General features: G+C 46.8%; 1 protein-coding gene across 2 annotated transcripts in view; it reads left to right on the top strand.

Moving 5' to 3' along the window:
* ASIC4 (acid sensing ion channel subunit family member 4) overlaps positions 1-16,675 on the top strand; it is a 110,978-nt gene extending 94,303 nt beyond the window's left edge. For both annotated transcript variants that reach the window (XM_053285735.1, XM_053285726.1), the window contains exon 10: positions 14,554-16,675. In XM_053285735.1, the coding sequence (XP_053141710.1) occupies positions 14,554-14,673 (120 nt within the window). In that variant the 3' untranslated portion in view covers positions 14,674-16,675. The remainder of the gene's footprint in view (positions 1-14,553) is intronic.
* Positions 16,676-17,009: the final 334 nt, after the last annotated feature.

Genomic DNA, 17,009 nt, shown 5'->3' with positions numbered 1-17,009 from the left:
ATTGCAGCTGAACGCCACAGGCTAACTGCTAGTATATATCTGCACTGCAGGTAAGCTCATCACTGTTTGGTACAGCTTGGGCTTACTCCATGTGGCTTAGTGCTGAGGGTGGCAACAGGGACGTGGTTATAGGACCCTTAACAGGACACATATCCTTTGTCTACATCCAATTAGGTTATTCTTAGGGATGTGCATGGATTGGTTTTTTAAAATTCAATTTGTGCCCGAATCGAATCACCCCTGATTTGTTTTGTGTCTGAATCTGTCCCCCCACCGAATCACCCCAGATTTGGATTCTATTTGATTCATATTTGAATCAATTCAGACCACTTATAAAGGTCCTAGGGGCACCAGATTTGGATGGTTGGTAGGTCCCCCTGGGTGCCACCTACCACCCAAATTTCAAGGCAGAAGGGCACTGGGTTGATTTTTAATAATTTCTTTTAGTTTTTACTGATTTTATATATTTCTGCCATTGGAAATAATGGGGATTCAAAGTCGCCCTATCTTAACCCTGTGGATCCTCAGCTTTCATTTTTTAAAAAAAGCTGCGCTCTAGCCCTTGTAGAAGTGGAGTTATGGAGCAAAATGTGTGGTTACTATTTTTCAAGTGTTTGAATTCTTTGCCATGTGCCAACTACACCTCCCCCCACCTACAAGGCAGTGGGGTACTACTCAGTTTATGTTCTAGGATTTTTTCCCCAAGTGTTTAGACTCTTTGATGTCTAATAACCTTTCCACATAATGAATCCCTATGAGGATTCATTACACACCAAGGAGTCTATACACCTCAAAAATTCCTCAAATATATACTGAGTACCCAGTGGCTTGCAGGTTGGGGGGTAGTTGGCACATGGTATGCCACTAATTCCCCACCCCCACCTGCAAAGCTGTGGGGTCAAAATGAACAGAATAAATGAAGGTATGTAATGAAGACACCAAAGAATCTGAACGCTTCAAAAATCCCTAAAAAAATAAACTGAGTACCCCAGTGTGTGGGGGATGAGGGTGTAGTTGACACATGGCAGTTGACAGTTGGCACTGTCCAATGACAGTCAAAATGAACAGAAGAAATGAAGGTGTGCAATGAATCCTCATAGGGATTCATTATGAGGGAAAGTTACTATACAACAAAGAATCCAAACACTTGAAAAATAGTGACCACACATTTTGCTCCATAACTCCACTTCTAGAAGGACTTTCTAGAAGGGCTTTCTTTTCTTTTCTTTTCTTTTCTTTTCTTTTCTTTTCTTTTCTTTAATGAAAGCTGGGAATCTGGGGAAAATAATAGGAGGAATCCATATCTCAAAGCGATTCTAATCAAATTTGGCGTGATTTGATTTGGACCCGAATCTTGCCAGTGGACCACAGGAGTGATTTGTTCTGTCTCTGAATCAGCTAGATTTGGGTACCAAGAGATTTGTACCCAAATCGATTCACACATCCCTAGTTATTCTATGCAAATGGACTGTCCCATAGGAAAACCTGGCTGTGATATTTTGTTTCCATCATTCTCTCTCCATCATGTTGGCAGTGGGTGGGCAGGAGAGAGAAAGAGAGAGGGGAGGGAGTTTTTAAAGCTCTAGAGCAGGGGGTAAGCAACCTTTGGCACTCCAGGGCACTTTCCAGACTAGACCCTACAACAGGGTCAAGACGTATCAGGGAAATGTGCCTCCACACTTCCTGCGTCGTGACACCACAGTCCCTACACGGACAGCAGGGTGCCGTTCACATTTCCAATGGCTTGTTGTGAAAATCACTGCGACATAGAGCAAGGACGTCGTATATCCAGCATGAAAATGTTGCTGGTTTTTTGGGTTGTTAGTTGCTGCGAGACTGCTCACCCTGCTGTTTTTGTTTCAAATACGACTTTCCCGAACAGAGGCATTTTGCTGTTGTTCCAGCAGCTAGTCTGGAAAACGCCCAGGACCCCTCAGCAGCAGCAAAATGCCTCTGTTCAGGCAAGTCACATTCAAAACATAAACAGCAGGGGGAGCAGTCTCACAGCAATTAACAACCCAAAAAACCAGCAACTTTTTCACATCGGATATTTTATTTATTTTATTTATTTATTTGTCATATTTTTATATCGCCTGATATGTATATCTCTAGGTGGTGTACAAAATATAAAATATTTAAAGTCACAATTTAAAATACATAACAATAAAAATATAATAAAAGTATTAAAACAAGTTTTTTAAAAAAATTATTAAATTAATTCTGATTAAAAGCCTGAGAGAACAGGAGGGTCTTGAGGTTCTTCCTGAAAACAGACAGAGAAGGAGATGCGCTTATTTCAGCAGGAAGCTTATTCCAAAGCCCTGGGGCAGCCACAGAGAAAGCCCAATCCTGGGTCACCACCAGATGAGCTGTTGGCAACTGTAACCAGACCTCTCCAGAAGATTTTAACAGGCAGCAGGGATTATGACAAAGGAGGGGCTCTCTCAGAGAGCCTGGACCCAAGCCATTAAGAGCCTTATAGATAATAACCAGCATTTTGTATTTCACCCAGAAACATATTGACAGCAGGTGCAGTTCTTTTAGAACCTGTGTTATGTGGTCCCTTTGTGTTGTCCCAGAGACCAATCTGGCTGCTGCATTCTGAACCAACTGCAGTTTCTGGACTGCATACAAAGGAAAGCCCCACATAGAGCACATTACAGTAGTCAAGCCTGGAGGTTGCCAGCATATGTACCACTGTTTTAAGATCATTCATCTCTAGAAATGGACATCGCTGACCAAAGCAGATAAAAAGCGCTGCTCAGGGGCGTAGCAAGGTTGGCGTGGGCCCAGAGACAAGATTTTAAAATGCTCCCCCCACTGAAGCTCAGCTCATGAAGTAAAGAAATCTTAAATGAGGCTAAAAAGCATAAGGTTTTGTAAATTGTGGACGATGCAAGTCATTTAATGGTACTAGAGAAAGACATGCTGTTCTGGTAGCTCCAGGTCTTCACACTCACATCCATTTCGGAGGATGAATACAACTGAAGCAAGCCTGGGCGGGTGCGTGGCGGGGGGAGTCAGTCATGTGACTTGCCTCTGGGGGCCCCCCCAAGGCAGTGGGCCCCCAGACAACTGTTTCCCCTTGCCCTATTATAGTTACGCCCCTGGCGCTGCTGGCCACCACCTCAACCTGAGAAACCAGGGAGAGCTTTGGGTCCAGGAGCACTCCCAAGCTACGTACCTGATCTTTCAGGGGGAGTGTAACCCCATCCAGAACAGGCAGATCTAAACCATCTCTTGGGTCCTGGCCCCCTGACAGTCAGTACCTCCGTTTTATTTGGATTCAAATTCAGTTTGTTATCCCTCATCTAGCCCCTTACTGCCTCCAGGCAGGCATTTAGGGAAGATGTGCCATTTCCTGATGAGGTCGGCATGGAGAAGTAAATCTGGGTGTCATCAGCATATTGGTAACACCCTGCACCAAACCTCCTGATGATCTCTCCCTGCGGTTTCATGTAGATGTTAAAAAGCATTGGAGACAGTATGGAGCCTTGTGGGACTTCACACTTCAGTTCTTGCTTGGTGGAACAACAGTCTCCAAGCAACACCATCTGGAATCTGCCAGAGAGGTAGGAGCAGAGCCACTGTAGAACAGTGCCACCCAATCCCACCTCAGGCGGTCCAGAAGGATACCATGGTCAATGGTATCGAAAGCCGCAGAGAGATCCAAAAGGATCAGCAGAGTCACACTCCCTCTGTCGATAGCCAGTTGGAGATCATCCATCAGACCGACCAAGGCAGTCTCAACCCCATAGCCCACACAAAATCCAATCTGAAATGCGTCTAGATAATCTGCATCATCCACAACTGCCTGGAGCTGAGAGGCCATCACCCACTCAGCCACCTTGCCCAACTATAGATTAGAAATAGGTCTGTAATTAGCTAACTCTGAGGGATCCAGTGTAGCTTTCTTCAAAAGTGGTCTAATAATAGCCTCCTTAATACAAGGAGGCATTCTGCCCCCCTCGGAGAAGCATTTATACAATTAATCAGATCCTCTCTGATAATATGATTATCAGAAGAGATAAGCTAAGTTGGGCAAGGGTCAAAAGAACAGGTTGTAGGATGCACAGTCCGAAGCAGTTTGTCCACTTCCTCAGGAGTCAAAAACTGAAAATGATCCAATCTAATCCCGACGTCCTAGCTCTTTACGACATCCTAGCTCTATATCATGATTAAATTTGAAATAGGGCATTGGAAATGTGAACGGTACCCTGCTGTCCATGTAGGGACTGTGATGTCATGATGCAGGAAGTGTGGAAGCACACTTCCGAGATACATCCTGACCCCGTTGTAGAGTCTAGTCTGGAAGGCACCCAGCTGCCGTTGAACTACAAGTCCCCCAGCCACAATGTATTGATGATGGTACTATAGTTGCAGTTCAATCTTTGGAGTGCCAAAAGTTGCCTACCCCTCTTCTGCAGCAGGAATGGTGCCTACTCTGGTCTATGACCATAATAAAGATTGGATGGATGGATGGATGGATGGATGGATGGATGGATGGATGGATGGAATGGTGCCATTGTGCGTTGCTTTTCTCTATTTCATTCCTCATCAGGAATGTGCAGAATTGCACAGATCAAGATGCTGGGCCATAGGTGAATTGTATAGCACAGGGATTCTCAGTGTTGGGTCTCCAGATGGTATTGGACTTCAACTCCCATAATCCCCAGCGCCAGTGGTCTTTGGTTGGGGATTATGGGAGTTGAAGTCCAATAACATCTGGAGACCCAACGTTGAGCATCCCTGGTATAGCACATACTCTTTAAAGAGAAGTTCCAACTCCAATCCCCAGTGTTGATGCTTCAAATGTCAGGAGAGGTAGCAGTGCTGGGACCCTGCTTTGGCTGAGACCCTGGAGAACTGCTACCATCTGGCTCAGCACTACCAGACAGTACTGAGCAAGATAGCCCTAAGCTTTGACTCACCTGCTCACCTTAAGTGGCATAGTGGGGAAATGCTTGACTAACAAGCAGAAGGTTGATGGTTCAAATCCCCGCTGGTATGTTTCCCAGACTATGGAAAACACCTGGGCTGCAGTGATATAGGAAGATGCTGAAAGGCATCATCTCATACTGCGCGGGAGGAGGCAATGGTAAACCCCTCCTGTATTCTACCAAAGACAACCATGGGGCTCTGTGGTCACCAGGAGTCAAAATCGACTTGACAGCACACTTGGACTCATCATAAGGCAATCTGTTATATCCTAAACCAACCACATATCTTGCTTTTTCAAAGAATGGTCCAAAGCAGCTAACAGTTTCTCATAATAGAAATGGTTATGGCTGAAACGTGGGTGTGGTTTTTTTCCTGAAAGGGGGAGAACACACCCTACAAATCTCTTCTTTTGATCTAGGGTGGATTTCTGCCAAGCACATTATTTTGCAACAGGGAAAGAAGCATTGGAGCAGTGTATACCTTCATAATGTCATGCTACACCACATTAATCACTGTAGATTATACCAGGCAGATGCAGGACAGATTTATGTTACTCCGTGGTCCCTCCAGGTTAGTTGCATGCAACAGATGCTTCAAATCATCACTTATCTGCTGTAAACAGCCAGTGCCAGATAAGCTCCAGCATGGCTGATAAAACTGTTGTCACAGCTCCGCCTTGTGGACAGATCATGGCCGCTGTGCAAGCCAGAAACAGCTCATTCTTTGTAGTAAAGCACCAGAGGCATTTGCCTGCAGGCAAGGTGGTGGGGGCAACCCTGCATGATGATTGTCGTGCAGCCAAGTGGTAGAGAAGGCCTTTTCTCCAGGGTCTTCTGACTCTTTTGTCAGGCACATAACACGGACAGACTCAAGATTCTATTATTTGGAAAGCTGGTTTGGTCAGTCACAAAATAGTGCTTGCCTTGTTTGCTGAAACCCCATCACACCCCTTAAGTCAAGCACTACTTTGTAACTGACCAAACCATCCTTCATTAAGGCAGATGCGGTCAAGACTCTGCAGGTGACCCCACCTGGCTCAGTGTGTCCCTCAGCTAGCCTCAGAGTCTGGCTCCAAGGAGCTGCTTCAACCCTGGCAGTGGAAACAGAGCTTTCTGCTGCTGCTGCTGCTGCTGCTGCTGCAGTTAGCAGAACATCCTACACTAAACACGTGGGACAGAGCCATCCAGGTCTGTTCTGCTTACCATTAATATTACCTAAATGTTCACTGTGCAGAGAAGAACTGATGGCTCTGTGTACTCCTGCTAATCGAGCAAAGAGGCACCTTTTTAAATTGGTGATTTTCTTATATTTAGCAGGGGGAAAGCAACTGGCCCTATCTAACCCCTGCACAGCATCCCTCCAGTGGCTGTTGATGGTGTCTACCTTAAATTCCTATGTAGATTGTGAGCCCTTTGGAGACAGGGGGCCATCTTATTTAATTTAAGTATTATTTATTTTTCTATGTAAACCGCTTTGAGAACTTTGGTTGAAGAGCGGGATATACATATTTGTTGTAGTAGTAGTGCCATGATAACAGTGCCAAATGGCATCTACCTCCCTTCCCTTCCCCTTTCTCTTTTTGTCTAAAATCACACTCCCATTTCCTTCCTTCCTTCCTTCCTTCCTTCCTTCCCTCCTTCCTTCCTTCCTTCCTTCCAGTTTTCTCCACTGTCCTTTTTCTGTTAGGAAGGGGAGATCAGAGGCAGCATTGTATCATTTTTCTCTACTTCCTCTGCAGGCCATACATGGGCGGGGGGCATGCAGGGTGGGGTGCAATGCAAGAACAAGCCCACAATTCATTGCCCCCCAAGAACAGGCTCATCTTCCCCCCAAGAACAGGCCCACAATTCATTGCCCCAAATGGCCCATCTTTCATGGGAGGGATAGCCCTGCTTCCCCATCTGCCCTCCTCAGCCCTATTCGGAAAATGCCTTTTGCATAGAAGAGATGTGCTAGAGGAGGGGGGCAAAAGTATATTGCATAGTATTTGGCCAATAAGAACGATAGTTCCGGCTTCCCCAGACCCATTCTCATAACTGGAATGTTGCAAGTGAGGAAGGTTAAGAGCAGCCATCAATATGTCCATAGTAACTCCACTGACAAGAGACTTAAGCCAATGGACGTGCAAGCATTCCACCTCTTCAGACCCCCTGCAAGGACCCCTATGAACTGCACTTACTTTGAAATGCTGCTTCAGTCACCCCTCTTGGATTGCAAGTGGATGTTGGGAGCCTTTGAAATATTAACTCTGGTGTCTTTCTTGCCTGTAAAATGGTTCATGGGCTATCATTTCTGCAGAGCCATGGGTGCAACTTCCCTTTAACACTATCATGTCACTAACCTTGATCAGCGGCAGCAGCCCGATCTGTGCAAAAAGGTAAAGGAAAAATGCAGAATTACAAGTACACCAGAGAGATGGGAATCTTTTCCCCCTCTTTCATAATCACAGGCACTACCTCCACTAGTCCCATCCAAGAGAAGAGAGCTGGTCTTGTCGTAGCAAGCATGACTTGTCCCCTTAGCTAAGCAGGGTCCACCCTGGTTGCATATGAAAGGGAGACTAGAAGTGTGAGCATTGTAAGATATTCCCCTTAGGGGATGGAGCCACTCTGGGAAGAGCATCTAGGTTTCAAGTTCCTTCCCTGGCATCTCCAAGATAAGGCTGAGAGAGATTCCTGCCTGCAACCTTGGAGAAGCTGCTGCCAGCCTGTGTAGACCAGGGATTCTCATCATTGGGTCCCCAGATGTTATTGGACTTCAACTCCCATAATCCCCAACCAAAGGCCACTGGGGCAGGGGATTATGGGAGTTGAAGTCCACTTACATCTGGAGACCCAACGTTGAAAACCCCTGGTGTAGACAATACTGAGCGAGATGGACCTATGGTCTGACTCAGTATATGGCAACTTCCTATGTTCCTAAGAGATGTAACTGACTAGACCAGATTGCAAGTCTGATTTAATAAATTTGATTCCTTTTTTAAAAACATGCGTTAAAAGGGAGAGCACCTTCCATTAACTGAAACATTGAGTATAAACATACCAAAAAATGGTGGGGCATGGTTGGTTGTATGGGAGCAGGCAATCTTGGACTATATAATTTTTTTAAGGGCTACATGACAAACTGGATATATGCACATAAATTTAAGTGATATGTGTACATCCTGTACTGAAACAAATTAAGATAAAATTCAAAACTTCCTGTCAAGTGGTGGTGGTGGGTGTCGTCTAAAGCAGGACTGCTCAATTTTGGCCCTCCTGCAGAGTTTGGCCTACAATTCCCAATTCCCATTATCCCTGGCTATTGGCCACTGTGGCTGGGGATTATGGGAGTTGTCCAAAAAGCTGGGGGGAGGGGAGCTAAGTTGAGCAGGCCTGGTCTAAAGGAAAGTGAAGAAGTGTAGTGTGAGATGTGGTATTTCACATACCAATTTCAAGACTCTGAAGCATTATCCTCTGTACCCACCTGGAAGCTTTTCACACGGGGCTTTTGAAGCCTTTAACTTGCATCTCCTCCAGAATGGAGGGGGCGCATTCACATATCGACTAGATTTACCCCAAAGCCCCTGCGATTTATCGGGGAGCAATTCATACACAATTCAGGTTTTTCACTGTGCATTAAAGTGTAATCCGATTTATATCCGGGTTTTTAAAAATCCACTATTTGTGTCGGGTTTTTTGGGACAGCTTCAAGTTCACAGTAAAGCTTCTCCATAAACACATGGTAAAACCTGCTGTGTGTAAAAGCCAAGCTGGAGAACTCTATCTCCATGTGGAAAATATCTAGACTCCTGGTGTTTAAAATCTACTTTAGCTCTTTAGATAGGACATTTTAGTTGCCTGTCCGGAAACCACCTTTTCTGATAGAAAAACATAATCTTGTGTAATCTTTCTGGATGAAGGAATGTAGTTTCTAGGACTGTGCATTGGGTTGGATCCGACAGGCATGTCAGACCTTTTTCAGAAGGAGTTTGACAAAGACAAGAGGGACCTCTGACAGTTGGCACTGACTAAAGATTCCCTCCTGTTGTTGCAGAACTCTGTAGGAGTTCCAACATTTGGACCTCCCCTTGCCCACTACCCTCTTCCCATCCCCTCTCCCTTGCCTGGGACCTGGGTGGCTTCAAGAGACTGCAGGCAAGGTGTCCTCTTTGCTCTTCCCAGAGCACTGGAGCCAGCCAACTTGCCTTTCTCAATGGCTTATACTTTAAAGATACCTTCCCCCCACTTTAAGCTCCAAAACTGGCACAAGGGATTGTGGGAATTGTAGTTCTTTTAAGAGATACAACTGTTTGTTTGTTTGTCAAGTTTGTGCACCATCCCAAATTTTCATCTCTCGGTGGTTAACAGCAACATAAAATTAGTTAAAACATACACAAAAATCTTAAAACAATTTAGGCAATCTAAAAATTTTAGATTAAAACTTAAAAAGTTAAAAAGCTGAAAAAGCTTGGGTGAAGAGGTGGGTTTTCAAGTGCTTTTAAAAAATGGTCAGAGATGGAGAGGATTGTATTTCAGTAGGGAGCGCATTCCACAGTCCCTGGGCAGCAACCGAGAAGGCCCGTCCCTGCATGGCCGCCAGCCGAGGTGGGGGCAACTGGAGACAGACCTTTCCAGACGACCTCAATGAGTGGTAGGGCTCATAATGAAGCAGACGTTCTCTTAAATACCCAGGGCCTAAGCCATTTAGGGCTTTATCGGTTATAACCAGCACTTCTTATTTTGCCCGGGAACCTATTGGCAGCCAGTGTAGCTCCATCAGCAAAGGAGTAATGTGGTCTCTCCGAGATGACCCAGAGACCAACCTGGCTGCCGCATTCTGTACAAACTGAAGCTTCCAGACTACGTACAAAGGCAGCCCCATATAGAACGCATTGCAGAAGTCAAGTCTGGAAGTTACCAACATATGTACCATTGTTTTGAGGTCGTTCATCTCAAGTTGCAGGCACAGCTGGCATATCAGAATAGATAGTATAGGCAGGGGCGTAGCAAGGTTGGAGTGGGCCCAGAGACAAGATTTTAAAATGCCCCCCCCCACCAAAGTCCAGGGCCTCCGCACACTCCAGGCTCCCAAGGATTTAAGTCTGAGATTCCAAAATAAGTATGCTGCCTGCAAATACATTTCACTGAATACACACACACACGTCACAATATATAGTGATATACATTGAGTACTATACATTTGTATTACTTTTAATGCCTAGAACACACTAGAAAGATGAATTATTAAAATGGGCCCCTCGCTGCAGATTAGCAAAGGAGACTTTCAACCATGCAGGGTGAACCTATGTCTGTTTTCTCAGAATTCTGAACAAATTCAGTCAAGTTTGATTGCAGGAGGTTTTTCACAGGAGGCTTTTAAAGCCCTTTAAGACACATCTCCTCTGGAATGGAGGTGCTGCATTCACATGTTGGCCAGATTTACCCTGAAGTCCCTGCAAGTTATTGGGGAGCAGTTCACACGCAAGAAAAATAAAATAAAAGCACCACACATGCTTCACAGTCCTCACTCAGACCTTCTGGGTTGCAAAACAACTTGAACATAAGTGCATTTATAAATGAATGAATGAATAAATAACATTAATAAAATACTGTTCCAGAAGTTTTTGCAATTTTCTGCCATGAAACAAGCCACTTATAGGACTTTTTAGATAGTTTTTTTTAAGTCAGCAAATTTTCCAAGCTGTTTCAAAATAAATATTCAGAGACTTCTCGGTCCCTCCCCCCACCCCATATCCAAGCCCTATGGCAAGCAGATCCCTATATATGGGGGGGGGGGCGGGAAAGGTAACCACAAAAAGGAGTTCACACTCTACCTGGCAAATGCTGGTCTGGGTTAGGCAGGGGTCTTCTGCTGCAGAGATCACTCTGGCTGCCTCCTCCTTCCTGGCTTGCTTGGGCCCTACTAGAGTTCAGGCTTCACTGCGGCCTACACGGAGGCCTCCGGGGAAGCCCCGCCCACCCGCCGATCAGCTGAGAGGCGGGAGAAAAGGAGCTCTTGGCCGCTTGCCTGCTGCTTCGATTGCGGCCAGCAGAACAAGCAGGAGAGATGGCGAAGAGGGCAAGTGGCTGAGAGGCTATGGGGCTGGGCAGGGGGCAATGGAGAGTCACATGAGGTGCTTCTGGGGTGCCCCTCCAGGCAGTGGGGCCCCCAGACAACTGTCTCCCCTTGCCCTATCATTGTTACGCGCCTGAGTATAGGCTTCTTTTATTAACACTGAAATTACCACTTAAAATGAATTGTTCCCACTAACCTTATTTATACATTACTTATACTATCCCTCTAGTCCATTATGAATATGATCAATTTTTCTTTTCTCCCTCATAATTTGGCTTTTGAATGATATTCAATGCATGATTTCCAAAATCACAGGGCCTCTCTGAATTAAATGATATAAAAGATGCCATGTTGTTGTGACTTGGCAGTGCAGAGCTATCTTCACAGCATTTTCTTTATTCATCTCATGTGTTAAATCACACAGAGCACTGCATGTTCCTAACCATTTTCTATCTACACCAACAATTATATTCAGAATCTTGATCTCATTTTATGTGGCTGACTGTGGTATCCCTTCCTGCAGGAAAGCATATGAGATCTCTCTCTCTCTCTCTCTCTCTCTCTCTCTCTCTCTCTCTCGTTTCAGATCTTTAAGAAATTAACAGATTTAACTGGAACTCGGGGGAGAGGGTGCAGGGAAGTTAAGAACAGGCAGATGCAGGATAAGGAGCCAACCTGGGAAATAAATGGCTGAGCCACATATTACTGGCAGCCTAGGGGATATAAAGGGCAAGGAGGGTGAGGGGAGAGCAAGGTGATAGGCAAAGAAGGGTTGCCTGAAATCAACTCTGTGTATGGCCTATCTGGGCTCACTGCATGGAGATCAAGCTGGTGGTAGTGGAGGGTGGTGGCAGTGCTTTTTATTCACCCATTTAATAGGAGAGTTGAAGAAAGGTTTGCCAAGCAAATCTGAATATTTATTTATTATTTATGTATTACATTTATAACCTGCTTTTCCTCCGAGGAGCTCAGAGCTCATACATGCTTATTTTTATCCTCACAACAACCCTGTGAGGTAGGTTAGGCTGAGAGATACATGACTGGCCCAGAGTCACCCAGTGAATTTCATGGTTGAATGGGGATTCAAACCCGGGTCTTGTTCTGTGGAACAGGGATTCTTAGATGTTGCTGACTACAACTCCCACCATCCACAGCTACAGTGCTCTTTGGCTAGGGATTTTGGGAATTGCCATCAACAACATAAGCTACTCTGGGCACATTTATTTATTATTTATTTTACTATGTAAACTGCTTTGGAAGCCTTTTTGAAAAGTTGTTTATATAAATAGTAGTAATAAATAAATAGTAGTAGTAGTATATAAAGTGGTGTATATATAATTAGTAGTAGTAGTAGTAGTAACCGCAGCAGCAGCTCTCCATACTCCTTCTGCAACTGTGGAGGAAAAAACACTTTTAGGACCGTGTCTCACAATCCGTGAGACTCAGTTTTGGGCTCTCCTAGCCCGATTTTTGCTAATTGTGTGAATGGCCCCTTAGAAGTCTAACTAGATGTTAGGAGAGACACAGAGTGGTTACCGTTCCCTGGCTCTTCCCTCCCACCTCTTCCTCATAATATCCAATTCTAATTGAACATCATAAGATCTTTCACACAGTCAAAAACTGGGTTCTACCTGGGTTTGGGAGCTGTGTGTGCTTCCAATTTTTGGTTGTGTGGAAGCAAGGTAGAAGGAAAACCTGGGTAGAAGTGATTGTGTAGAAAGCAAGGTAGGAGGGAAGCCTGGGTAGCAGAGGTGTACCTAGGTAATTTTGAAGCCTGGACCTAAAGGCCTTTGGAGCCCCAGCACCGCTACCTGTTGCAAGTTAAGCATCATCCCCCTACACACACACACACACACACACACACACACCGTGATACACGCAGCATTTTTACCACATGGGTTCTTGAGGGCACAAACAGCAACTCGACTCACAAGAATGTAAGAATATAAAACAGCTCTATTTATGCAAATATGCCTTAGCAGAAACATTCCAATACACAACATATTCCCATCCCACATATGTCTTTCCCCACTCCCCCATCTCTAAAGCAGAGTTCACACTCAGCCGCCCAGTACTGGCCACAGTCACACTCGGCTGCCCAGCACAGCACAGCTACCACAACACCTGGGGCAGACTAAAGAGGATTGTTGGGGGGGGGGAGGTGTGGAGGCCCTAGACCTCCGCCCAGAAGTCCAAGGGTAAGAGCACCTCTGCTGGGTAGAAGTGATTGTGTGGAAGCAAGGCAATAGGAAAAGCTACCCAGGTTTTCCTCCTACCTTGCTTCCACACAATCACTTCTACCCAGGTTTGGGAGCTGTGTGTGCTGCCAGGTTTTGGTTGTGTGGAGGCAAAGGTAGAGGAAAACCTGGGTAGAAGTGATTGTGTGGAAGCAAGGTAGGAGGAAAAGCTAGGTAGCTTTTTCTCCTACCTTGCTTCCATACAATTACTTCTACCCATGTTTTCCCTCTTACCTTGCTTCCACACACCTGAAAATTGGGAGTGCACACAGCTCCCAAACCCAGGTAGAACACAGTTTTTGATTGTAAACCTGACCTCAGTGTCTGTTGTGATGTCATCCCACTCAGGGGCGTAACTATAATAGGGCAAGGGGAGACTTGTCTGGGGGCCCACTGCCTGGGGGACCCCCCCAGAGGCAAGTCACATGACTGACTCCCCCAGCCACACACCCGCCTGGGCTTCCTTCAGTTGTATTAATCCTCCGAAATTGATGTGAGTGTTAAGACCTGGAGCTACCAGAACAGCATGTCTTTCTCTAGTACCATTAAATGACTTGCATCATCCACAATTTACAAAACCATTTAAAAATAATTTAGGATGGTGTTCTATTGTGGCACATAGGAGACAGACAGACAGACAGACAGATATAAAAATTAATTTCACTATGCTTTTTGTTACCACTATTCAGCCTCATTTAAGATTTCTTTACTTTATGAGCTGAGCTTCAGTTGGGCAGTGGGGGGGGGGCGCTCCCATTTTAAAATCTTGTCTCTGGGCCCACTCCAACCTTGATCCCACTGCATTGCCCTGCCTCACATCACTGGCTGGTGCGGATGGAGCAAGGTGGAGCATGATGATAGGACCATAGGAAGCTGCCTTCTACCAAGTCAGACAGTTAGTCCATCTAGCTCAGTGTTGTCCACACTGACTGCCAGTGGCTCTCCAAGGTTTCTGGCAGGCGTCTTTCCCAGCCCTACCTGGAGATGTCAGAGACTCAACATGGGACCTTCTTCACGCAAAATAGATGCTCTCAGGTTCCACATGACATATGAAGCAGTGGGAGCTCCATGTCTCTTATGATGCCTTACTGCTTGCAGGTTTCCTAGAGTGACGCCATCTTGTTTCTCTAGGAAGCTTGAGCACATGGCCCTGGAGGCACATCAGCTACTGCCAGAGCAGGAAGGCACCTGCCTGGGGAGAGAGACCCATCCCAGTGGGGGCCGTGCAGCCATTTCACAACAGATTGTGGCAAGACCCTGAGCTGGATGGGCAGGAAGATGGCAACGGCTGCTGTTCTAACTGTGTCTTCTCTTGCAGAGCCCCTGTGAGACCCTGGGCCGCCACTCGGAGGGGACATACCCCACAGGCCTCCTGCCTAATCATCACCATCGCCACCACTACTCGCCCCAGGGGGTCTTCGAGGACTTCGCTTGCTAGGCCGGCTCGTGCAGTGCTCCCCCAAATGGCGGTCGTGCTCTTGGCACAGCTTCATGCACTGTGGGGTCCACCCAGTGCAAAAAGGCCTTCCAAGTTCCAAGGCCAGGCCGAGCTACCTTCTCCCACCTCCCAAGGCTTCCAAAAAGCATTTGGTGCTTTTAGCCCCCTTCTTCCTGTCAACCCCTGCCCTGTCCGCCACCCTGTCTAGCTGGCCCTCAACCCTACGGCCCAGCGCCCCCATCTTGAAGCACACAGCAAGCGCCAGCTGACCAAATCAGGACGTCTAAATGACCTCCAGAACGCTCCCCAAAGAGGCTTAGCTGGGGCAGACTGTCCTGAACTTCAAAGCGGGAGGAAGGGCAGTGGGGAACGTGGAGCACACTAGGGGGGGTCTAATACAGCTCCAGGAGGGACGAGCAAAAATCTAAAATAGATCCAGCCTAACCTGATACGGTAGCACCCCTCAACCTGCTGCTCACAACCCAAAATGGCAGGGGCTGCCAGTGCCCCAAGTTCCACATGGTGGTGGTGATGCTCCCTCCAGCACTTCTCACTTTGTCCTGTCCTACCCAGCATTCTTCTTCCTACCTGCACCCATCCCCTAATCTTTACAAACACCCATCTGAATACTGCCTCCCCCCCCACACACACACAGTGCTTCAGGGCACAAAGCAGGTTCTGTGTCCCGCTAGCTGGTGCTGGGCAGTGCCCTCTTGCCCACTTGCGTCTCCCACACTGGCATTGTGCTCATAATAGGGTTCAAGTCCCTAAATCCTGCCCTTAGAAGAGAGGCTGTGCCCCTTTACTACAGGAGCACTGGGCCTTCTCCTCCCCACAAAGCTGGCCACCTGTCACTCCTCCCTTTCTCCCTTGCAATTGTATATTTGTACATACCTAATTGGCACCTGTGGTTTCTAGCCAGATGTCCGGGCCTTCATTGTTACAACTGCCCCCTACTGGTGTCCCTGAGAACTGCTGAAAGGGCTGGGCACTGATATAGGCATCAAAATCTCAGGTTTCCTCCAAGCCCAAGTGCAGAGATAGACGCAGTAGGGGGTTGCGAGCAGCAACCAAGCCCAAGTTTCCCTGGGTCAACACCTTCCCAGATGTACAGCCTTTGCCCATCCCCATATCATCACCCATCCCCACCTCCAGCAGCATTCAGGGTCTGAGCCGCAACCACTCCATCCCCCGGAGATAAGAGCAGGGGACTTCAAAGGGTGCCACACAATGTCAAGGGGAAGATAGGAGCTCCACACAGTCTCCAAGACCCTAGGAGTAGACCCCACTGAAGCAGTCAGTAGCAGAACTATCCAATGCATATATTATCCCAGTTAGTGGACATCATACCTACATAGGTATCTATGTGTGATGAATTCTCAAGTGTATGAGGTGGGTGGTATTGTCAGCCTCTAGGTTTCTGCCAGGCCCCTGAGGAACGTTACAACAGGGAAAAGCCAATCAAACCACCTTGTGCACCTTTGTGGGGCAAGGGAGCATCCCAAAACCCGCTGTGGCCCTCAGCATTCCTGTAGCAAACCAGCATGCACTGTCAAGACACATAAGAACCCTCATGGGCCTACTGAGATCCTGCCCCACACTTAGGGAAGTGTGTCTGCCCCTCTGGGGTACATGTTCAAGAAGGAAGGTGGCTCCAACAGGGACATGCTGCAAATGCCCTCCCCACACACCCTGACCCCTCCCCCCCCGACCTCGTTACAACTCCAGACTCTTATCTATACCAACTCTTAAAGCCAAGAGCCTAGAAGCCTTTGGCTGTTGTAGAGGGATTAGGATGTTGATGGTACACTTCATCCTGCCTGCTGGAAATGCTTTGGACTCTAGTGGGTACAGCCCTGCAGGCTTCATGGGGCTCTGATGGGGGACCCAGCCAGGGATCTTCCTAGGAGGAGCCTATCATCCCTACAAATTTATGGAGCGCGAGTCGCTGTTTTACAAGTGTACAAGTTTCTCCCAATAAAGAGGCACAAGTAGAACTCCACCCCATGCCTGTTGTGTCATTTGTGATTCTATCCAGCATGTCCTTCCTCAGATGCCAGTATCTTCTCCTCTCCCTAAAGGTCTCCTCACCACTAAAGTGGACACCCCCACCTTTAGGAGTCTTTGGTCCCTCCCGCTCCACGACAGAACTGTTTGGGATTGGCTAAGTACTTAGATACTCAAACCAACTGCTACCGTTTAGCATACTTAGTACAAATACCTTGCTGGTTCAAGAAACCAAACCACCACCTGGGTTTGACATCTCACCACCATGAAGCCCCAGAATCTTGTTTCAGTGGCAACATTTAGGCCTGGAACAACCATAACACTAGAGA

This window comes from Hemicordylus capensis, chromosome 1 (assembly GCF_027244095.1).
Source record: "Hemicordylus capensis ecotype Gifberg chromosome 1, rHemCap1.1.pri, whole genome shotgun sequence".
NCBI lineage: Eukaryota > Metazoa > Chordata > Lepidosauria > Squamata > Cordylidae > Hemicordylus > Hemicordylus capensis.
Note: the sequence above shows the minus strand (reverse complement) of the source record. Positions and strands in the feature narration are given on the sequence as shown.